Source organism: Sceloporus occidentalis, unplaced genomic scaffold (assembly GCF_023333645.1).
Source record: "Sceloporus occidentalis isolate IW3139 unplaced genomic scaffold, rSceOcc1.0.p SCAF_27, whole genome shotgun sequence".
Classification (NCBI taxonomy): domain Eukaryota; kingdom Metazoa; phylum Chordata; class Lepidosauria; order Squamata; family Phrynosomatidae; genus Sceloporus; species Sceloporus occidentalis.
Genome location: NW_028317007.1, coordinates 4,175,324 through 4,201,158, shown reverse-complemented (window position 1 = coordinate 4,201,158; position 25,835 = coordinate 4,175,324). Strand labels below are relative to the sequence as shown.

The 25,835-nt window shown below is 39.8% G+C and overlaps 1 protein-coding gene across 1 annotated transcript in view; it reads right to left on the bottom strand.

Annotated features, from left to right (window-relative positions):
- LOC149299868 (progesterone-induced-blocking factor 1-like) overlaps window positions 1-25,835 on the bottom strand; it is a 74,014-nt gene that overhangs the window by 26,234 nt on the left and 21,945 nt on the right. The window contains exons 9-13 of the mRNA XM_089485948.1: window positions 25,598-25,696; window positions 13,537-13,702; window positions 11,646-11,796; window positions 11,083-11,173; window positions 1,344-1,446 (exon numbers count right to left, since the gene is read on the bottom strand). Of these exons, the coding sequence (XP_089342074.1) occupies window positions 1,344-1,446; window positions 11,083-11,173; window positions 11,646-11,796; window positions 13,537-13,702; window positions 25,598-25,696 (610 nt within the window). The remainder of the gene's footprint in view (window positions 1-1,343; window positions 1,447-11,082; window positions 11,174-11,645; window positions 11,797-13,536; window positions 13,703-25,597; window positions 25,697-25,835) is intronic.

Here is a 25,835-nt window from a genome sequence, read left to right as displayed (position 1 = left end):
ATCTCTTCCTTAAGCCAGGCTAAAAACTCTCTCCCACCAGAGGCTTCAGAATCCGCCACGGACTTTAAACAGGCGGAACAGAGCTTTTTCTTAGCATCCTGAAGAGGCCTGTGACAACCAGAACACTGCGCATGCTTAGTTTTAGCTAAAGCCTTTTTAGGCCGCTCCTCAACAGAGGGAGGCTCAGAATTATCTGGAGCAGACATAATCAGATAGAATGCAACAGCACTGTTAGAAAAATATATAACAATCCATTCTCAACTCACCATACCGCTTAAATAGCTCCAAACCAGGCTGCAAGCTGCAACAGCAGCAAATTTGGCGCCAAAATTTTGAATCTGAATGAAAACGAGGCTAGGAACGCATACCGGACATGCCTAGCAATCCTAGCCGGAAGAAGCAGAGACGCCATCTTGAAAAAACGCCGAGACGCCGGACCGCGGCGTCTAGGAATGCAAAAGGCACCGGCAGAAGAGAAAGCAGCGGGAGCTGAGGGAAGGAAGCCGGACGGACCACCACACAGCCGAGGTGAGTATGCGGCTACGGTGCAGAAAATACCCCCACCCGAGGGGGCTTAGCCCTAGGGAGAACCGGCTCAACCTAGAGCCGAATAAAAACAACAAACGGGAGACGAGTCCTCCCTACCTGATGTAGGGCAGGAAAAAACACTGAGGGTGCTAGGAGGGGAGGGGCCTTTTAACCTTTTGAGTCCTGCCCTATCTCAGGTACGGAGGAGGAGTCTCTCATCAGTGTCACCTGGGATGGCAGGGAAAATGTGTTCTGAAAATCTAGAAACTCTTATCCGAAGGGTTCCTCAAGCTTTGATGTGTCACTTGTGCTCACTCAATAAGACCTTTGTGATAGTGGTTCCAGGCCTAAAAGCAGATTTCATTCTCATGTATACCTGGCGTCTTCGGAGAGGTGGTATCAAAGCATGATCGCAAAGAAATCTGCTGCAAAATGTTAAGACCAATTTCAACTCAACTGTGATGGAATCCAATGGGTAATCCATATTAAAATATGTGCCCTTACCATACCCTAATTATGGAACCGGTTATAAAAACATCCTACAAAGATGATAAATCACAATTATAATAGAGCTAAAAACCAAGTACTCAGCACAGTCTGAAAAGCTTCCGGCAAGTTCATCAAGGTTGTCACGTTTTGTGCTATGAAAAACATATTTGCGATAGAACCTAGGGGAAATATTTCCTTTGAAGTAAAATGTCTTTTCTTTACAATCAAAAGGTGACACACAATTTAGGAATTAGTGTTTTTAATGCCCTGGTTCACGATTAAAAAAACTTATTGTAGCAAGTGTTTATGGTAATGCCTGAGCTTACCTCCAATGAAACCTTGTCAGTATGGCTTTTCTGATTTTCCAGATCTTTCACCAGCAAAGAGTTTTGCCTTTCAAGCTGCAGGAGTCTTCTAGCAAGGTGAACGCTACATCATAAAAGAAAAAATAAATACAAAAGAAATTCGATTCTAGTAAAAAGTAATGGAGGTTTAGGGGGAAATCATACCTTAAACCTGTAAAGGAGAGAGTCATTGGTTAAGCTCTGTTAAATGTTTCCAGCCTCGATTGTCTCCTTATACATATTGAAAATGATGGAAAGTAGCACAAATTTCGTGACGTTCATGGTTCTGTTTCCCATTCTGAACTAATGAAGTCATATAATAGATTCATTATGTTTGGGATACCACAGCTTAATGCAATGACCATAGCTACAAAGATCGTAAGCTTGCGAGCAGGGCTCTCGCCACCTAATGTATCAGTTTGTCTTAGTCTGTCAATTCTTGTCTTGTCAGACCCCTTGAATATATGTATTGGATTAAGCGCTGCGTAACTGTGGGCGCTATATAAATAAAAGATAATAATAACAACAATAAAGCTGTGTCAGTTGTACTACTAGTCCTGCTGTCAGTAGCCAACTACTCCTAACTCTAAAATGGTGGTCTTGCTATGGTTTACTTGTTAGTAGTTGAACATGTTGTAAACACGAGTATATATTATTATATTATACTCATGTACAACATGACACATATTTAGAGAAGTTAGTTGCACATGTGGATTGGGGGGGGGGTTTAATGTTCTCCGAGCCAGCACTGGAGCCGGCTAGTATATTATGTGTTATCAGATGATTTCGGCTGAACACATCTCCTACACAGAAAATATCTGGGTGCTGGTGGTTAAGGAGCAAATACTTATTGGGGAGATTCTGAATAATTCCACCATAAATTTGCAAGGGGGACAACATGAAGGTGTACTGTTGGCTATCATATGCGTTAACATGATGGCTGGAGTGTCCCTTGATATATATTAGGGAATCAACTTTCTGCTACACAAGTGTGCCCAAGTTTGTTATGGTAAGAGCCGTTTTACCGGCATTTCATAGAGACATGTAGCTCTGGCAGGGCTGTTTTCAGTCAATTCCTGCTACACAGTTTCAAAATCCCAAGCAATGCTGGAATTTGTAGTTTATTTATGGTTTGAATTATGGGTTTTGGAACAATGTTACACTTGATGCTAATCCATGAAAGACACTCATTACGGGGGAATGAAGTGTCTTTTACTTGTTTCCATGTGTTGCGCGTGTTTTTAGAAAAACCCTGTGATGATAAATTGCATCAAGTACCACGTTGCCATATTTTAAATGAATGAACAGCCATCTTCTTTGCGACTGGAATACTCTCAAGCAGCTTGTACTCAGGAAAACTCCTCACCAAGGTCAATGTTGACCCAAGGAGGACAGCCCTTCATAATGTATAGTGAAGTCAAGTAGCTCAAACGCAGCTCTTCTGGAAATCTTTTGTCAATTCTGCTATTAGTGAATAGATGTTTAATGACATGCACACATACTAATACATACACATACTAATACAAAAGTCTATATATAACCATATAGTGAAATATGGTATCCTACGCATGGCCAAGGTTAAATATATTACAGGTGTTTAAACTATCCTAAAAACCAAACACAAACACCGAAACTATAATAGTCTACAGACTCAAGTCTCTGTTAAAGGAAACAACCGCTAAGACTATAGAGATCCAGTGTGCTCAGATGTCCAAACCACTTTACTGTTGAATTTATTAGTCTTTTAAAAACAAGAAGAAGCCCGGCTAATACATAGGCATTCAAACCCAAAGACACTGAAAGACGGGGGCTTAAATATTTCCCCATTGTGTCAAAATGGAAAGCTAAGCACCGTATGTATTTGTCTTAATCTTCACTCCATTTGTTTCGAAAAGCTTAATAATGAATGCTAACGACAGAAGGTGAAATGTCATAACAAGAAATGTACAACCAGAAAATCTTGTTTTGTTCAATTGAAATGAGCCTCGAGTGAAGTAAAAACATTATCCTTCTACTTTTCATGTGCAGTCAAGTCTGTAAGAGCTGTCTGAAATATTTAAATAAATGGTAATGTGACAAAGACTGGCTTTGGATTTCCTGCACGGGGATGAAGAGCATGTTTGAGAAACCACACGGTGCTTTGGTACAAATTAGATTATGCGTGGGGCTGGCAACTCGGACTGCGCAGGTGTTGTTAGAATGTAAATCCTATTATCCTCAGCCAAGCACGCATAGCTTCATAAACGTATTGTCACTTTTGATCAATATCCTTTAGCTATTATGCTCGCAGATCAAAAATCACATGGAGATGTGAAAATAAACAGCTTGCTGTTAAAACATATGATTCTGTCTAGGAAAGCAGGACGGTAATGGTTAAAGGAAGGTACGTTTATTTTAAATCCTACTAATAGCTACTCTATGGTCTAAAAAGCCACCACACATTTCTTTTTCATATTTATTTAGCTGGAGATACCTTTCTTTCCACTGCCTTTTACGATTTGCACCTACATGGATCCTGCCTTTAGCTCGCATACTCTTACAGTATGTGGGAGATTCTACCAGGATCATGAAACTGGAATCAGGGGGGTTTCAGAGAGCACCTAGACCATTCTGGTACATGAGGATATGGTGCGCCATGATGACCCACCGGGTTGTAGAAGCATTTTTTAGAATTAGGGCTAAGAATTTTTTGGTTTCACAAAACATTTTTGTTAAGGTTGGTGTGAGGATAACCAGTTTTGCTCCAAGAGGATTTTGTAATTAAGTACACGGATAATATGGATATGCGCATTCTAACCATCATCCATCATAAGACCCTTCTTGCCTTGGTATACAGAGGCCATACATGTAGGGTCAACATCAGCTAATGCATGATATAGACTGTAATTCATAATTAATTCTGTATGCCCCCCACAAAGTCATTTGGTAAAACTGTTTCAAGATTTAACGGATCCCAGGAGTGTTTCTTAAGAGACTGTAATGTTAGAACTCAAAATAACCAGAAATGGTTCAGAGTGATACAAGGCGTTACAATACATTGCAGTCGATGCTCTTGCTAGGCACGTGGAAAATCCCTGCTTGCTGAGGAACCTCAAGAGCCGTTGTGATCACATGATGTGCAGAGGACAGAATAGCTTCACTTATACAACTATCCTGCTACCGTAAATAAAGACGAAACATTTGAAGTATGAACCCTGAAGATATATCAAAAATACATATGAAGTATAGTTTGAATAGCTTACATATTTTAATTAAATTCAATCGCTTTGAACCAAGTGTGTTACTACGCACTATTATGCACTGGCAGACACAATAAAAGGTCAGACAGAATTTGGTTAAGTCAATTGGGCGAAACCCAGGATTATTATGAAAAGCAAACTTTAAATACCCAAAAACCACTATGGACTCTTAGCAGGTATGTTTTTGTGAAAGCAAGATTGCACCTGAATCCCTTTAAAAAATTTCAGGTGGTCCCCTTCCAAATACAATTACCCTACAAAGTTTTGTTGAGGAGGCTGCCTAGGACCTTTAGAACCATGACAATATTCAGTAGAACTGGATCTTTAGAAATATGCCACAATGTTTAATCGAGTGCACCTGCAGCTGTAAAACCATCAGCATTGTATTAGTTTAGTTTTTTTTTTTTTTAAATGTCACAGCTCTCATCCCTTGAATTGTGGAGACAAAAGGAATTTTAATCTCAGCTACAACCGGTTCTCAATGCTGTGTGGGAGTTAAGTAGGCTGTAATCTAGAGCTGTCTATAAAGTGGATTATTCTGTGACCAAGACGATATTCGTATGCAAAATAAAAGTATAGAAATCTACATACTTGATTTTAAAACAAGTTTTTCAGAAAAACAATCATCTGGAAAAATGACCTCATCTTATAATCGAGGTAGTCTTCTATTTAGAACTCAGATCCACAGCACCGCCGACTAAGCCTAGGGGCTTGTGGCTCTCATTCACGCTCTCTCATACTCCCTCAATGTCTCATTGTCTCTTCACCTTCTCCATTGACCGCTTCCGTATCCCTGTCTCCTTTTCCACAGCCCGCTTCTTCTCGTTCTTCTGTCTACTTCTCCCAGCACCATAATCCAGGCACCGTAAAAGGGCAGAGCCTCCATGCACAACTTCTCCCCTAGATTGAAGGAACGGGGGAGAGGCTCTCCCCACATTTGCAGAAGTACTGCAAGTAGCCAGAATATAGCAAACAGAATACAGACTGTCTGTTCCTTTGTGAAAGTTCCTAGGTAACTGAGCTGACACCAGGGAGAAGTGGACGAAGAAAGAAGACAGAAGAACAAAAAGAGGCAAGAGAAGAAGTGGAGCTGTGGAAAAAGAGACAGGGCATGGTAGTTGTCAGTAGAGAAGGGAGACATGTGACAGAGCGTGGAGTGTGAATGAGAATGAGTGAGAGTGTTTGAGTACTCAACGAAAGCAAGACTTTGGTTTTTATGGTTTTTCCCCAAAAGAGAGGTCTTATTTTCAGGCCTTTTTTGTTTTCCTTTCTTTCATTACCATCCAAAGTTTAGGAGGTTCATCTCAAATATGGGATATGAAAAAGTATACAAAATTATCATCAAGGACACCAACAAACATACGGTGGTACAGAAGAGGAAGATGAGCTCTGTAAGCTTAAAATCTTCTAAACATATCTATCTAGAACATATCTATTCTAATATAGCTTACAGAAAAGTGATGAGGGACAAGGGGGTAAAATAAAAAGTAATGAGACCAAACAGGTCTTAGAGGAATCTACTTTAAACCGGCAAAGATGCAACCGAACACACACAAAGAATGCTATGAAGACTGACAATGTCTATTAACACCAGTGAGGCTGAAACGCAGATATACGATTAGTAAAAGTCACCACCAGCATAATGGTCACTGATACGCTAAGGCGTTTTTTTAAAGCCTTGAAGGTTTCCTTTTCAACTTGACATAACCGATAGTAATTAAAGAGAAGGAATACCTAAAAACAAGTTACGCTTCATTAGCAATAAATAAGAAAGGTGCTGTCACTCCCGCTACGATTGTTTTGTGTTGAAGTAAGTACTCTTCACACATTTGTTAGCAATAGCAAGTTGGATAGAAGCTGACATTTGCAACTCTTGGTTAATATTGTCCTATGTGATGCGGTTGGGAAAAAGAGCACTTTTACCCAGTGGCACCACAAACTCGCAGAGCAGATAATACAGGAGGCTAGGTCAACACACATCAGTAAAAATTAAAAAGATAACTATCTAGCTTTAGCTTTTCTTTCCTATCTATTGTATATACATACAGTACATTGAGTGTATATATATATATATATATACACACACAGCATATATAAAGCACACAAGAGTGCTCATATTGGAATTGTTATATAAAAACAACGGTTCAAATCTCCCAATATTTCAAATGCTCAAAAAAGGTGTTTTAGGGGTTGTTTTTCGAGTTATGGCTCGGTATGGTCTCAAGACCCTTTTATGCGCTGTTGTGACCTACTGATAGGAAGCCTTATAGATGGCTAGCCAAGAACAAAAAAGTAACATGTAAACCCATTTTCAGCTGTTTATATGATAATGATAATGTGGAGTCATTATGGGTAGAAATATATGGAAAGAAAAATAATAAAATACTGATCGGGGTTTGCTATAAGCCACCAAATATAATGGAAGCAGCAGAAGATCAATTATTAAAGCAAATAAACAAGGCAGCTAATCACAATGAGGTGGTTATTATGGGGGACTTTAACTATCCCGACATAAACTGGGAAACCGAGACCTGTGAATCTCATAAAGGAAACCGGTTTCTGACTATAAGTAAGGATAATTATCTGTCCCAAATGGTACAGGACCCGACCAGAGGGGGCGCCCTACTGGACTTAATATTAACCAACAGACCTGACAGAGTAACTAATGTGCAGGTCAGGGGACATCTAGGAAATAGTGATCACAATATGATGCATTATAACTTGTCCTTCAATAAGGGAACTCTTAGAGGAGCCACAAGAACTATGCACTTTAGGAGGGCAAAGTTTGATCAACTAAGAGAAGCCCTTAACACTGTAAATTGGGAAAATGTCCTCAAAAACAAGAGTACAGACGCTCAATGGGAGATTTTTAAGAATATCTTAAATTCTCACTGTGAAAGGTACATACCGTATGGGAATAAAAGAGTCAGGAACAAGAGAAAACCAATGTGGATAAATAAAAATGTAAAGGGGGCAATAAATGGCAAAAAAAAGGCATTTAAGCTACTAAAACAGGAAGGCAGTGAGGAAGCACTAAAAAGCTATCGGGAAAAAAATAAAATATGTAAAAATCAGATAAAAGCAGCAAAATTGGAGACAGAAAGACTCATTGCCAAAGAGAGTAAAACAAACCCCAAAATGTTCTTTAACTATATAAATAGTAAAAAGGTTAACAATGAAAGCGTTGGCCCCTTAAAAAGTAATGAGGGAGAAGTTATAGACGGGGATCAGGAAAAAGCTAATCTATTAAATATATTCTTCTCTGCTGTATTCACAGAGGAAAATGAAATGCCAGGTAATATACAGCAGAATGAGATAACTGCCCCAGTACATGTCGCCTGTCTAACCCAGGTAGAAGTGCAGTGCCGCCTAAAAAAAATCAAAATAGACAAATCACCAGGTCCAGATGGCATTCACCCCCGCGTTCTAAGGGAGTTAAGTAATGTAATAGACAGACCCCTATTTCTAATATTCAAGGACTCTATAGTGACAGGGTCTGTTCCCCAGGACTGGCGCATAGCAAATGTTGTGCCAATATTCAAAAAGGGGACAAAAAGTGACCCGGGGAATTATAGGCCTGTTAGTTTAACTTCTGTTGTGTGTAAACTGTTTGAGGGTTTCCTAAGAGATGCTATTTTGGAGTATCTCAATGAAAATAAGTGTATGACTCCATATCAGCATGGGTTTACAAGGGATCGGTCCTGTCAAACTAACCTGATCAGCTTTTATGAGGAGGTGAGCTCAAGACTGGATCGGGGTGAATCGCTGGATGTCGTATATCTTGATTTTTCCAAAGCATTTGATACGGTGCCACATAAAAGGCTCGTACATAAAATGAGAATGCTTGGGCTGGGGGAGAATGTGTGTATGTGGGTAAGTAACTGGCTCAGTGATAGGAAACAGAGGGTGGTTATTAATGGTACATACTCTGAGTGGGTGACTGTTGCTAGTGGGGTACCACAGGGGTCAGTTTTGGGTCCTATTCTTTTTAATATATTTATTAATGACCTTGTAGAGGGATTGCATAGTAAAGTATCAATCTTTGCAGACGATACTAAGCTCTGTAACGTGGTTAACACAATAGAGGACAGCGCACGATTACAAATGGATCTGCATAGGTTGGAGGCTTGGGCTGGGATGTGGCAGATGAGGTTCAACACAGATAAATGTAAGGTTATGCACATGGGGAAGAAAAATCCAGGCTGGGAATATGTATTAAATGGGAAAACACTGGGGACGACTGACATGGAAAAGGACTTAGGAGTTTTAGTTAACAGTAAATTTACCTGTAGCGACCAGTGTCAGGCAGCTGCTGCTAAGGCAAATAAAATCATGGGGTGCATCAAAAGGGGCATAGATGCCCACGACAAGGAAATAATTCTACCCCTGTACAAGTCACTAGTCAGACCACACATGGAATACTGTGTACAGTACTGGGCACCAGTGTACAAGAAAGATATAGTGGAGCTGGAGAGGGTTCAAAGACGGGCAACCAGAGTAATAAGGGGAATGGGAGGACTACAGTACCCAGAAAGATTATCAGAATTGGGGTTATTTAGTTTGGAAAAAAGACGGCTTAGGGGGGACTTAATAACTATGTATAAATATATAAGGGGACAGTACAGAGATCACTCCCAGGACCTATTTATACCGAGGACTGTATCTATAACAAGGGGACATCCTCTACGGCTGGAGGAAAGAAGGTTTCTACACCAGCACAGACGGGGGTTCTTTACAGTAAGAGCGGTGAGATTATGGAACTCTCTGCCAGAGGAAGTGGTGATGGTAAACTCAATAAAAGAGTTCAAAAGGAGCCTGGACGTGTTTCTTGAAAGCAATAATATTACAAGTTATGGATATTAGATTAATAGGGACAGAACGTTGATCCAGGGATTTATTCTGATTGCCATATTTGGAGTCGGGAAGGAATTTTCCCCCTGGTATGGGGCAATTGGCATCTGCTTCATAAGGGTTTTTTGCCTTCCTCTGGATCAACACAGTAGGGACACAATATGTATATAGGTTGAACTTGATGGACTTTGGTCTTTTTTCAACCTTATGAACTATGTTACTATGTTACTATATACATATTATTGAGGAATTTAGGGCTGCCCCCTACAGGAGGGGGGCTTGTACTGCCATCAGACAGGAAGTATTAAACACCAGGCATTTAAGAGATCCTTAATTATTTACCAAGATATTCTCAATCAAATTAAATTTACCATCTTAAATAAAGGTACAAAGCATGTGACCAAATTTGATCTGATAAATTATATACACCAGCACATAGACATTCAAGGTTATGTCTGAAATCTGGTCACAGATCCCGATTACAGGGCACTCCCTGCAGGATAATAATGATCAAGAAAAATAGCAAATTAACTTAACGGGTGCTAAATAACAAAGGCTATAAGCTCTCAAGAAGCCAAACATAATACATAAATATATAATAAGTATAAAATAAGCACTGAGGAAGCATATGATAATGTTAATGCATATGATGTATATGCAGGAGATGCGTTCGGCCAAACACTTCTTCTGCCACGTGATACTGTACACTCGCAGCAACATGGCTGGCATGATGGGCATTTTGGGGACTCGAGGGGCACATGTGCAGGAAAACATTTGCAATGATTTTATGATTGGCTAATTTTGCAGGAACTCAATGTGCATCGGCCCTGTTCCATGCCCCCCCCAGGTTATTTGACACACGGGAGATGTGTTCAGGGAAACATATCTCCTTTCTTGTGATGTACTAACTGCCGCTCACCCGCAACATGGACTTGACCTGTGTTACAGAATGGGGGTGTCTAACAAGAGCCCCGCAATTGCATGTGATTTTATTGATGGTACTTTCCAGCTAGTCAGTGGCTCAAAGGTAGGACAACGGAGGAAGTGGTGGAGCTTATATTAAAAAGGTAAGTTATATATATACACATTTAATTGCTTTGTTGTCTGGAATAAAGAATTCATATTAAAGTACTTACAAAGTAATGTACTTTCTTTGTTTAAACGGCTGCACATGACACTGTCCATTTAACATATTAGTTATCTTAACACCAATAAAGGAAAAAACCTGATAACATAACAATACTGAAAAAGAGACACTAAACACTGTGGTACTATCCACCATATAGGATTAAGGCCCTATCGATGAACTCCAGTAGCTGAAAGATTTGATCTGAAGTCATCTCACTTAAGTAAACAGGTGAAATTTCATAATGGATCGAATAATCAATGTCCCATTCACCTGAAAACACCAGGTTTAACAATTACATCCCAGAAAAGTTAATCCATGGTGGAAACAACTTCAGTTAGTGTATATGTATGCATCAGTCTGGCCATTTAGGCCATGGAGGATCAACAGGCTCAGAATGCCAACATAAATGGGATACATGGTTGGCCACCTTGGTCTATTTTGCCAACCATGTATGCCACATAGTGTTGGCACCAAAAGAGATAATTAGCACAGACTTCCTTACCTTTGTTTTAATCTTCGTTTAGCAGTGGTGGGAACATTTGCTCCATATCCGTATGAAAACAAAACTCTTTCAGCCTCAACCTCATTCTCCACTGTACAAAAAAATTAAATAAAAATCATATAAATATTTCCAGGGAGAATTAGCAAAGCTAAATCTGGAGGGTAATATGTATGCTTTGTATAATTCCATTGCTTAGGTTACAGTACTATATGGCCTGTTGTCCAATGTCTCCAACTATGAAAGCTCTTCAAACCAGATTAACTACACAACCAACACTCAGACTTCACAGGCAGTGGATCTACTGCACAGTGGGACTCCCCATTCAAACATCTTTTCAAACACGACACATTAATATATTGTTATTTTGCTTCTATTTTAACATTTACATAGAAATGCCTAAAAATGTTTATAAGTGTACATCTTATGACAATTTCCTACTTGCACACAAATGATTACATTTTTTCCCCCAAAAACACATGTAAGCTAACCCGAGCATTGTAAAAGAAAAAACATCTAATTCCCAGCCTTGCAGACATGTTACTCTGCCTCGTATATATACTTACTTTCAGCAGACTGCATAATGACCTCATCGAGTTCCTGTTCAAGCTTTTCATACGTCTCCAGTCTTGCCCGTTGTTCTGAATTTTGAGTTTGCAGTTCACTAATTTGCTTTTCGGTAGATGTTTGTAGACTATAAAACTCCTTTGTCGAAATCTACAATTAGGAAATAGAGGTGAGAGTAGGTTCTCACCCTATTGAGAGTGTGCACTGACGTGGCGGGGGAGCTTAATTATGCTTTGGCCAATTCATATAACCAAAACCTCTCGTGTATATTACGTTTATATATTTGTTACCAACTTTATTAGGGTGAGAAGCGCAGACAGTTTTTGTTTTTGTGATAAATCAAAGTTTATTTTAGTTTTTGAACAAGTATACAAAACAGGAGGAAGACATGTAGGAAGAGGAGGGGGAGGGGGGGGCACATCGCTGATATGAACAGTGATACATCTCAAAGTCCTGACACCGCAGGAGAGGCCACAGAACAAGAACGGTAAGTACGAAAGCAGCCTAGTCAAGGTGAGTATAGCCAGCCAAACAATAATGAGAAATCAGCACAATAGAAGCTGAGAGGAGGGGTCCGCCAGGAACTGGGACCAGTAAAACCAGGTACGACGATGCCTTTCACCAAGACTATCGGACCTGGCCACCAGCTCCTCCAGTTCCCTAACATTCTCAACCCGCAGCACCCATTCCCGTATAGAAGGCGGAGACGTCTCTCCCCAGTGTAGGGGGATCAGGGTTTTAGCTTCAGTGAGCAGATGCCTGACCACGGAGCGCCTGTACACGGAGACCGGAAGGGAGGTGAGATGCAGCAGATAGTTAGCAGGGGCAAAAGGAGGTGGGGAATCGGTAAAACGATGAAGGATACCATGAATAGTTTTCCAAAAAGGGACAATCAGAGGACAGTCCCACCAAATATGAAGCACCGTCCCCACCGACTGCCCACACCTCCAACACGCGCTCGAACGATCAGGAAACATAGCATGCAATCTGGTCGGCGTACGATACCAACGCGACAAAAATTTGAATGACAGCTCCTGGGATCTAGAGTTAAGGGAACAACCGTGTGTCAAAGTAAAAATCTTGCCCCACTGCGCCGCAGTAAGTGAGATAGCAAGCTCCGTCTCCCATTTACCCACATAAGCTGGCAGAGGGAGACCATCGACGCGCAACAGCAACTGGTACAGTAAAGAAATGCCATGGGGAGGTAGTGCATCCCTGGAGTGCAACGCCTCAAAGGGGGTGAGTTCCCTATGAAGGTGATGTTTCTGTGGAATGGAAGCAACATAATCGCGCAACTGCAGGTATTGGAGAACCTGAAGAGCGGTGGGGGCAGCCATAGGGAAAGTTTTTGTTTTTTGTATACACTGTATTAGCAGCATGCTCACACTGTTTGGTAGGCCTCATTTTATACATTTGTATTATTTGACCCTGGGACCAACTTAGCACATCGACATTTTTTCTCTTCTCATGATTTACCTCCTAAGACAATGTAGTTAACAAATTGGAAGTCGTATTAGGCAATTGTTCATGTTCCTCCACAAATACAGTGATGGAGCTTTATCATCATTTTCCAAAATTTCCACATAGAAACAACCCTAAATACATATAGGAATATATTTAGCTAGAAAACAACAGTAACTAAGGTAAACTGGGGACACAATGAAGTATAGTACACTGAGATGAAAGATTGACATGTGGTTGGTCTTTATACTGTGGTTATCTCAACTTGTCATCAAGCAACAAGACTGCAATGAAGCTTGGGAAAAGGTACGATGAGTAAACAATGGCAGGGAAATAACTTAAATGGAATCCCGTGTCAGTTCACTTCATGGATAACTTCCTGTAAAGAATACATGATTTATTTCTTGTGAGGGCTTTGGGTCCTCTTACCTCTAGTTTCTTCTGATACTTTTCACATTCCACCTGGCACTTCTGTAGGTTCGATGTGGCTTCTTCTAGCAACATTTGAGCCCGTTCAGCTTCAAATGACTTAAGCTTGGCTTGATGGAGAAGCTCTGAGGACTTACTTTCTGTATTCAATTGCAAAAGCCGGTACCTACGTTTGAAAAAGAAAAGAAAAGAAAAAAAAAGTCAAAAAAATATTTATCAATACAACTATTTAGATTCAGGATAGCAATTTCGACCTCAATAAAGCACAGGTTTTCAAAGCTGTAGATGGTAAAAATAAAGTATCAGGTGGCCCCATAGTATTTATGGCCCAGTTTGTAAGGACAACGCAAACCCGACTAGACTATGTCCAAGAGTCACGGGATAAAGGGCTGTGTTAAAATTATCATACTAATTAAAAGTCCATATGGGCGATCGCCAGAAGAACCAAGATATGGATGGTTCTTCTGTTCAACACCAAAGGCCAGGTTTTGTGTGGTAGAAAAAGGAGAATATATACTGTCTAAAAGGATAGAATGTTATGCCTCTGTACCCACAGTGTGTGTGTGTAATTATATATATATATTATATATATATATATACATACATACATATACACACACACACCGTATTTGCTCAATTATAAGACGAGGTTTTTTTCAGAGCAAATGCGCTGAAAAATACCCATCGTCTTATAATCGGGGTTGTCTTATAATCAGACCTCAAATAGGTCTGACTATGAGACGACTAAGATCCAGATCCCCCGCAGCTGCAGGGGACCTGGATCCTCCTGTCTCCCCCCCCCCCACTTACCGGTACTTCTGAGTCCCCGGTGTGTAGCTGAGGCAGCGTGTAGATGTAGCGGAGGCAGAGTGGCGTATAGAGCGTTAAAAAGGCATTTCTGGAGGCAGAGTGGCATTAAGGGGGTTAAAAGGCATTTCACACATTTCACACAGCACTGTGCCTCCAGAAATGCCTTATGCCCCCCCATTTAACATCCCCCCCCCCCCAAACTTACCAGTGCTTCTGACTTCCCTGTCATGTAGCCGGGGCAGCGTGTAGATCCCACGCACTTCCGCTGCAGCAGGAAGGAGGTGTGGCTAGCAGCGGGGGTTGTCTGCGTCCATCGCGCAGACCTTCCCCGGCTGTTAGAGATCAGAGTTCCCCGCACCGATGCGGCACCGGCGCGGGGAACTCTGATCTCTGACAGTCAGGGAAGGTCTGCGCGATGGACGCAGACAACCCCCGCTGCTAGCCACGCCTCCTTCCGGCTGCAGCGTAAGTGCGTGGGATCTACACGCTGCCCCGGCTACATGACAGGGAAGTCAGAAGCACTGGTAAGTTTGGGGGGGGGGAATGTTAAATGGGGGGGCATAAGGTATTTCTGGAGGCACAGTGCTGTGTGAAATGTGTGAAATGCCTTTTAACCCCCTTAATGCCACTCTGCCTCCAGAAATGCCTTTTTAACGCTCTATACGCCACTCTGCCTCCTGAAATGCCTTAAACCTCCCTATATGCCACTCTGCCCCATAATATGCTTTTTAACCCCCTTAATGCCAGAGTGGCATATAGGGGTATAAGGCATTTCTGGAGGAAGATTGGCACATAGGGGGTCAAAAGGCATATCATGGGGCACAGTGACATTTAGAGGGTTAAAAGGCATATCATGGGGCACAGTGGCATTTAGAGGGTATAAGGCATTTCTGGGGCAGATGTGCATAACTGGGGGGCAGGTTGGAAAATAGAAGAACATAAAACCAAAATATTTTTCTCAATCATAGCTTTTATTAAAAAAAAATAGTTTAGATGAATTAACATTTACTGGTAAAACTTTTATCCTATAGGGTCGTCTTATATTCAGGCTTTTCTTTTTTTCCTAAATTAATATTCAGATTTGGGGGGTCGTCTTATAATCGAGCAAATACGGTATATATATATACATACATACATACATAGTAACATAAATGAGGAGGCATTGAGATTAGACAATCTTAAATTGTGAACCAAATACGGAAAATGGCTGTGTCATAAGCAAAGGAGGATATAGTTTCAAACAGGATTGATTCAATAAACACATGAATTGAGCTACATTTTCCCAATATTTTGTTTCCTTAAGGGTAAAAATAAATTCATATGCTGGCTTTCAAATAAAAACCAAAGATGAGCAACTCTTTCAGGTTGCTATTTTTTATGACACACACACATATATATAATATATATATATATATATATATATGTATATGTAAAGAAATGTGATGAGTGGGCCATAACTTGTGTACAGTTAAAAAGGGAAGAGCATGCCAGGTAGGCTGATAGTATTAATTGATTTATATAGCGTCATCATATTCTGCAGCACTGTACAATGTAACAGAACATTTATATTCGTATTATGACTTGTTTTCCTTATAATCAAATATAAATCATCCACCCTCTCTTCCCAAACGTGTAGAAAGAGAGTTACCAAAATAAGCAATGTCATATGGATTCTCATTTGAAACCAACAAATACAAAATCTCAAAACTAACCACACACTTTTTTTTTTTTTTTTACGAGAAACGGCTATCTTTTTGTATAAGGATGACAGCAGACTTAACTACAAAAGAAAACGTTGCAGACAAGTTTCAACAAGAGCATCATTTTGAGTTGTTTTACTTCCTTATTATAGATGTAACAGGAACAGTAACATTTCAAATCGGATTAAGTGTGGGATGCAAAGTTAAATGTTCAACTGAATTTCACATTTTAGAAAGACGCAATATACTGTAAAAGAAACGTGGTATGAATAACTTATTCTGCTACCACATAGATCCCGCAAATGACTTTAAGAAGAGGAATCTAATTTTAATGGCTGACCTAAAATGTGTGACATTACATTCATTTAGAGAGAGCAAGATTTAATTAACAGTATTAAAACTGACAAAAAGATCATTTGACAATAAGATTAACACAGATTAAGACGTATTGGCACAGAAAGAGAAGAGTATACAAATTGTAAAGCGGTAGAAGGAAAGTGAGTTAGTAGGAGATAAATTTGACTTTCTATCAGGTATATTGTATGCAAGGCTGCAACGGACGATTATTTTCATAATCGATTAGTTGGCCAGGGGGATCCACCTCTCTGGCGGCCAGCGAACGTTGCGCAATGCACGCAGACAACCTCTGCCGCTGCTGGACGGTACTTCCTCTGGGGCTTCTATGGTGGAGCACTAGAATGCCACGTCACGCTGGTGCTCCATCATAGAAGCCCTGGCGGAAGTGGAGGACGTCAGGGCGCATTGCACAGACGCCCGTTGGCTGCAGAGAGGAGAATCCGGGTCCCCTGCAGCGCTGCGGGGGATATGGATTTTAGTGTTGTTAGAGGTTGGATTATAACACGAGGGGGTTATAACCCTTATTTTATATTCGATAAAATTGATTCAACTTATTAATAATGAAATTCGCTGGCAACGATTTTCATTATCGATTTTATCAATTTGTTGTTGCAGCCCTAATTGTATGCTACAGCAAAATATCATCATATTTCATTTACACTAACACACAAATCAAGCACTTTGAGGGCATTCTAGGTCCCCCACCACCAACTTGTCTGCCATTAAGGTGTAGTAATTGCTCATTCCCCACAAGTCACCTTATTGCCTTCATCTGCTGTCCTGACAGATCTAGCCTCAACCTTTGTTGGCTATAACACTTGTACAATATGATGCTACACAATTAATACAAGTTAATTATAATTTTATAATAAGGATGAAATTTCTCACTGTCCAGACACGCATATGAGCAAGAACCAAAGTTAGGAAGACTATAATTAGTGCAATAAAATGCACCAATAAAACCTCTGGTGAGGTCTAACTTCACAAAATACTTTGCTTATGATTTTATTATTAGTGTAAAAGGCATAAGAATTGTTTTGTTTTTTTTAAATAATTTTTAAGTAGTGCAGTTCTTTTAAGTGCTAAAATTTTCCTTTATTTGGCCTTTAAAATTGAATAATCTTATCATGAGACATCTAGGATCAGCATACACTTTCTATTTAAGTTTCTCATGTAATATTCACACACTGCACTTTTGAGTCAGAGAGGTGATTCATGGCAGTGGCACAGAGCAGATCAAGACTTTCTAGACAGAAACTGCCACTCATGTACATGACAATAGAAGTACACGTTAAAATGAAATATGCCAGTGACATTTATCCCCGATTTCACACGAGCAGCAATTAAATGACTTATGGGAACAAAATGATTTAAAGGCTACAATGAGTATAGTTCTTAAGTGTCAAAAAACAGTCCCCGTTCAACATGTTTCTTTAGAAAGAAAAAGAAAAAATATCTATCTAGAAACATGTTGAATATATATATATATATATATATATATATATATATATATATATATATATATATATATATATATATATATATATATATATACACACACACACACACACACACACACACACATTGTATTGGCTCGAGTATAGGCCGCACTATAAAGGTTAGGTGCTTTTTTAAAGAAAAATTTTTATTTAAAGTGTAATAGATATGCTGCCACTCTGCCCCTCCCGAGACATACTGCCACTCTGTGTGTACCAACGAGACATGCTGCCACTCTGTGTGCGTGCCCCCCCCCCCCCCCCGAGGTATGCCCCCCTCCCCTAGACTTACCAGTGCAGACTCCCGGAGTCCCCGGTGTCTTGTGGGGCCGGCAGGGGACATCTATTCTACGCAGAACGGTATACAACTTCCAGTGCCGGGAGTCTGCATTGGTAAGGGAGATTGTTAAAGCACATCGTGCAGATGTGCCGGCAGCGGAGATTGTTTACGCTCGCCGGTGAATGTCTGCGCGGTAAGCTTTAACAATCCCCCCCCCCGTGGGAATTCCCGGCAAGGGAGATTCCGCACACCGAGCAGACGTGCCGGCAGCGGAGGTTGTTAACGCGCATTGCCGCTGCACGTCTGCGCGATGCACTTAGACAACCTCCCGTGCCGGCACTCCCCCCGTGGAAAGTGCCGGCAGGGGAGGCTGTCTGAGCATATCGGAGTGTAGGATGCAGGTCCCCTGCACTGCTGCGGGGGATCTGTATCCTAACCCTGCTGCCTCCCCGGCGCCCTGTCAGGCGCTAGACCCCGAATATAGGCCGCTCCCCCACTTTATACGGTATTTATATTATATATATATACACACACATATACACAGAGATCATATATATATATTGATCTATCTATATATACACACACACACACCAATCAGCCATAACATTATGACCACCTGCCTAATATTGTGTAGATCCCCTTTTGCCGCCAAAACAGTCCTGACCCGTCGAGGCATGGACTCCACTAGACCTCTGAAGGTCTGCTGTGGTATCTGGCACCAGGACATTAGTAGCAGATCCTATAAGTTGCGAGGTGGGGCCTCCATGGATGCATCCTGCTGCCATGTGTTCTCCAGGTAAGCAACGCATACATACACACCCCAGGCCATCCACATGATGTAAAAGAAAACATGATTCATCAGACCAGGCCACTTTCTTCCATTGCTCCGTGGTCCAATTCTGATGCTTCAACTTTGAGGACTAAATGTTCACTTGCTGCCCAATATATCCCACCCACTGACAGGCGCCACGATAACAAGATTATCAGTGTCATTCACTTCACCTGTCAGTGGTCATAATGTTATGGCTGATCGGCGTATGTATACATACACATCCTATATATCTATATATACAGTATATACGTCTATATACATCTACACTGTATACACACACACACCACACATAACGAACAGCCTATCAATTTAATATGAGCTGAGATTGAGGGACCAAGATGGGACTAGACTGGAAATGATTTTTGCAGTGTGCTCCGTGCACAGCTGCCTTGTTGGCACAGTCATGGGACATGTGAGAAGAAAGTTGAGCAGTGCTGTGAAATTCAGAGGAATGAGACGTATCAGGTTAAAGGAATATGGATGAATAAATGCATACTCGCTATTAGTATAGATTTGTGAAGCAGGCAAACACCCGGCGGACACTTATTGTTTGCTAGAAATTCAATCCACCAACACTGAATGCCATAACAAAAATATTACACCTTACAGGTCAACATATTACACACCAACTTATTTACCTTCTACTTCCCCGGGCGCCGGGTGGAAGTTAACTACGCAAGCTGTGCAGACACCGCTCGGCCCTCCACAGTGTTAATGGGTCAGTCGGGGAGATCAGATCCACTTTTAGCTAGAAGCACTATAAGGAGCCTTATAGCACAAAAGGGCCAATGGGCTCCCTGTTATGCGGCAGAGTGGCCACAGATTGCCGTAGGCCTCAATGCAACCGATGTTACACAAACTTTTCTTGTTCACCAAGTAGAAAAGCATATTTGTCTGTTAATATAATATATAGGACTTCTTTTAAAGGATTTCTTGCAACGGACTTATAAATATATAGAGGAGTAACATCATGTGTAATGTAATAGAATATTTTAAGTCCGTGGCTACCAAATCACTTTAGGGCTGCTCTAATACACTTTTGTTAAGTGGGACTTCTTTAATTACCAGAAGCAGAAATATAGGATATTTTTTTTTTTATTGCCTGACAACATTCTTTCCCGGATTTCTATTGATAACACATACCGACCAAATATATCTCCTAAACTTGTAAAGAAAACACGGCAATAATCTGTCATATGTCGCATATGCTATATATAAATACGGAATTTCAAGCCTTTTGCTACTCATGGCTTGTGCCTACCGCTCGCAAAGCTTCAAACATGACTTCCGATCAGTGACCACTTACCGCTACGTGTGGGCTGCGAAATTATAACCGTCATATTTCTACCATTGGGGGTTACGGATTACCGACTAAATTAAGCCATCGCATGAAATAAACAAATAAATAAAAATCAAATAGACATTATCGTGATATATGTGAACCATTTTATAATTAGCATTGGAATTTGAAACATCTTCATCGCAAGACACGGCCGGAATCCTGAAATGTCTGGCGAATGGCTCTTGGTAAACTGCTGTTTGAATGGTTTCGTGAACCTCGCACATTTCGGCTGTAACGTAGCATCTGTCGTTCTTGGCTTCGAAGGCCGCAGCAGAATGAATGCGAGTAATCTTTCTGTGCTCGCTCGAAAAACGTCGGACACGCTCAACAACTGGACTAAGGATCTAGAAGAATCCAAAACATTTCTGTAGCTTAAACCGGAGTCGTCGCTTCCACCGCGTCATCCGAAATACCAAGACATTCTTCTTTTAGTTGCGATTTTAGTAAAACAAAAAACAACCCCAAAAACTACTTACAGAATATTTAAAAAGTATTCTTAGTTGTAATAACCAGATAAGAATAATTCAACTCACAATGGATACGCAATGACATTATACGGCAACCGCCAAGCCTCTACAATGTAGACAACATAACTACATTTATCTACCACCATCTCAGCTAAAAGTGCATATCTGAGGGAAAAAAAGGGAAGGGACTCATTTGTCATTACGGCAAACACGGAGGGCAGTATTGTTTATATAAAGTCACAATGGAAGTATTTATGCGAGTCTGTGTATAAAATACAAGTTATTTTTAACACATTTTGATGTTACAGCAATCCCTTAGATGACCTTATCAGCACTGAAAATATACGTATTGTGTAAACAGAACAACATCTGCCTGATCCTAAGGTTATCAAAATGCTGGCACGGCTACAATCACCATGCGGACAATGGCGCATGTCATAATGTTTGTGTGTTGTTCTATTTAATGAATGATTAACGATAAACAAATACACATGCATTAAATAAATTATATATACATATATGTATATACAGTAGATATCCAACTGGTACTGCACCATTTATAAAGCAAATTCTTATTTACTAGTTGAAAATCATTAAGGAAAAAACAAAGAAAAACTTTTCTTCACCATCCCTGGTATCACTGTTTTTATGTTTGAACTTTGTTGTTTTGTCGATTGTTGGAAAACAAGTGTGAAAAGGAACTGTCGGTCTAGGAATTACGTTTACTGAAACAACCTATAGCTTGCGCTTTTTGACAAACAGGCAAACAGTAAGGTGCTTTTTTGCTTTCTGGAACCAAGAACAAAAAAAAAGCGGCAGAACTACTATATCAGTTCCATATTAATTGTCATGATATCTGCTTTTTCTCTCCCCAACCCTTACAAAGGCTGCTTGAACTTAATCTGCCGTCGCGAAGATATGCCTTTTAACATCCAAGATGGTCGAAAATAGGGACACTTTAATTTTTGGTGGTTGTGGCTAAAGGTGGCTACTCTATTATTACGGACATTCTGGAAGATGAGGCCTCACAGCACATATTTAATTCTCCTAATGGACCTGACCGTCTCATCTCCATCCCTACCCAAGTGTATTCTTAATCATTTAAACATGAAGCATATCAAGGCTTACAGTGTATCAATCCGGCAAATACTCAGTAGTTACTAATGTATAGGTTTTTTAATCAAATGAAAAAAGAAAGATGCTACGGCTTTCTATCTAGGTTGACGGTATTGTCCCATCCAACAGCCCTCGGGTCAGCGCCTTTCTGCTTGTTATTTAGTATTGTTCCGATGCAATCCTACTGGAAACCAAGGAAATACTGCACAAAAAGTGGATATTAAGAGCTGGAAAAATATGAATCTAAATACTAAATAAATATAATATCCAATATATTATTATTATTATAATATATAATATTTAATATCTGAAAAAAACCCAACACTGAATAAAAATAATAAACACAAGTGATTGGTGATTTTCATTGTTAGCACAAATTATGAATTAATAATTAATGGTATTATCTCAGACCCAACCAAGTGTATGGAGTCGCAAATGGACATTCATCAACAAAAAACCAGAGGGGCTCTCGCTTGAACCAGACATTGTGAAGTGTGTGTGAGGGGAGGGAACTGGTGAAAACATCACATTTCCCAGGGAATTAGTGTTATAAGGCTAATGTTAAGCAGGTAATTACGGCGATAGGTTTGCTTCACAGGCTCCTTATAATACAAGTGTGCGAAACACATCATGGGCTAACTGTATCGTCTAGGTGATTACCTTGACGTAATGACAGGTTCTCTTTATTCCAAAGAGACCCGCCAACACAAAATTGTCGAAACTAGCCTTAAAAGGTGACCTTCAAAGGGTATTTAATAATGTCATAATATGCTTCAGGAGTTGATGGACAAGAAATGCAGCTGTTTTTTTGTTTCAATGATATTGTCAGCATCAAAATATACACATGATGTATATACACATCATATATCAATACCATATAGTGCTTTCATTCTCACTTAAAACTTTGCCTTGGGGAATGGGCCTTATCATGCTAAATGCAAAAATGGTTACGTACAGGTTTACCATATCAGCCATTTTCCTCAGCAAATAATAAAGTTTTTCTTTTTAACTAATACATATATATATATATACACACACACACACACACACACACACACGATATATACATACATACATATACACACTGCCCTTTATGATTGAACTGCTGATTGGGACAGTGTAGAAATATTATATGCCTCCCTATTAGCTGCTGGCAGTTTTTCCAACAAGTCCATCTATTCCCTTAGTATTTAGGCTGGTGATCAAAAATCTTTAAAAAAAATTTACACACTATGTATTAACCAATAGGAAAAAAGAGAGAAAAAAAATCTTCATAAATACTAGTTAACACCTGTGTACTTAAAACAAAAAAAATAAAATAAAAAAAAATTACACACATACTATGTTTAAATGTTCATCATTTAAACCTACAGAATGCTTTGAAACAATGCCTGTCTATTTCAATCGAAAGTTCTCCTCTGCCGAGCATGCACAAAACATTAATTTAAAGCGTTCACTGAAGCATTTGATCATTTCAAATTATGAGGCATAAAATATAAATGTCAACAGATACCACAGGTGAACATGTGTGGGAATCTCACGCATCAGCACAGATAAAATCTGGTGCAGCAAGAATGTTTTGCAATGCAACACCTCCAATGGCCTCAAAATGGAATAAAAAAATGTCAATGTGTAAATAATTTGGAGATACTGGTTTTTAAAATGAATGACGATTTCTTACCTCATGGCATAACAAGCATATTGATGAGTTTCCTACCCTGATATTCTTTCCCTTCTCCTTCTCTAAGACTTCCAAAGGACGCCAAGTCAAGGTCCACAGGGAGGTTCTCACAAACACTCTACAGGGTCCCAAGAAGCAGGCCAAAACGGACCTTTTATTTGCCACATGCGATAAAATAATTTTGGACACTGCTCTTCCTTTCAGAAATTGTCTTACTTTACTTTTCTGTGGTATACTTTGAACTCTGTGTATACAGGCAGCCTCCAGTGTCTGGATTTCCAGATTAAAAAGACTGTGAAATGGAGACTCGCATATCCGGTCTAATCGGGAATTTCCTAACTGGAGTACAAATCTATATCTACGAATTGAAATCAATAAACCGAAATATGACATAAAAAAGGACATAGGGTCAAATCAAACAAAAGATAGACAACCTGGAAAACAGGAAAAACTAAAATGTGTAACAATCATTCCAGAAAAACCAAACAAAAGATAATCATCTGGAGAATTAAAAGACAGGCCAATATTGTAGATAGCTATACCTTGTGGCAGGTAGAAGGGTATTTATTTCACAATAGACACCCATCATGAATTCATGCAATAGTTAAATATTATTTTATGGCTATATCTCGGTAATGGTTTGTACCTCCTCAGCTCTAGTCATGATCTCATAATGAAATGAACATTTTATAGACCACATTCATATATTCCATACCGCTGTCCTCCATAGCCTTTAATGAGAGCGTTATAATATTAGAATGTATCTGCTAAACAAAAAATCTAAAATGTGGAGGATAAAATTATACCATTAACTCAAAAATCAGCAAATAACATAATATCCCCTTCTGATCACTGGCAAGTCCTACAGCTCCCACCATCTGGACTACTTCCCTTGGCTGTCTATCAGGCCCCACAAAGACCTATCCCAGTGGTCTCCTCTCGTTTCATAAATCATCTAGGTATATACAAACTCTGCTATAAGGGGAGGAGACCCCAAAAATATATGGTTTTGTGAGCTACGGCATGCTATGTAGATCTTATAGGGAATATAGGGGTATGATACAGCATTTTATCTACCAAACTCATGCTTTATTCAAAAATAGTACTCTAAATCAGTGACGCTTTGTATTCTTTTTGTCCTATTTCTCTGTAACAAAAAATAAATAAATTTGTCCCTTCCATATGCCCCCAAGTTGATCCAATTTGCAATCTTAAATTCTTTAAACCAAAAGCAACTCCTGGCCCCAGAGTTTGCAACATCTGTCAAACATTTTCCGAACTCCATCTAGCAGGCATGCACTGCAAGCGAACACACAAAAGCGTACGCAGAATCTTTCTTTAATTAAAGAAAGAAAAGAAATAAAAAAAATAGGGATTGAAGAAAAACAGTAGGCTTTTACATAAGGGTTAATGCTATTAAAGTGACATAAAATTGTACATGCGTATCCTGATATCTCTACAAGTGAAACAGGCCAAAATAAAGCAGCTTCGAAATCACCTCTCTGCATATACATAAGCAGATGTAAACATCCGCACCTTGCTAGAACGTGGAACTATTGGTTCTACCTCTACTTACCCGACTATTCCTGTTTGTTAATCTGCACACTACTGCCCTCTGTAGGTCTCTACTGGGAACATGTTTATTGTATGAAACGCTACTCTCAACAAGTGTCAAATGAAACATATATAACATAGCATTATATATATATATATATATATATATATATATATATATATATATATATATATATATTGGACTTATCAGTACTTACGACAAGCATAGACAAACACAAGTAATTACTACGCACACATACATATATACACACACATAGCCTCAAATTGAAGCAAAAAGGAAAAGATTTGAAAAGATTTCCCAAAATGAGACCCCCCCCAAAAAAGAGTTTAATAAAAAAAAATTCTGACAAAGGAAAAAGAACTTGCAGTCACCGGTTGACTGTGTGATAACATAATGGCACTTACTGTTCTAGCAAGCCATCATATTTTGCCACAGCCTCTCTCTCCACCGAAAGCGCGCGTTCCTTTTCAGCTATGGCGCTATCCTTCGCTTCCCGTAGATTTCTAGACAAAAACAGAGCCATGTGAATTATACTTTTATGAAATGCGACCGAATACAGAACGCAAAACACGCACAATGAAAATGGGATACAGTCAAAGTCAATACTGGTCGTTATATTTATTCCTCGCCTAAAAGCAATCG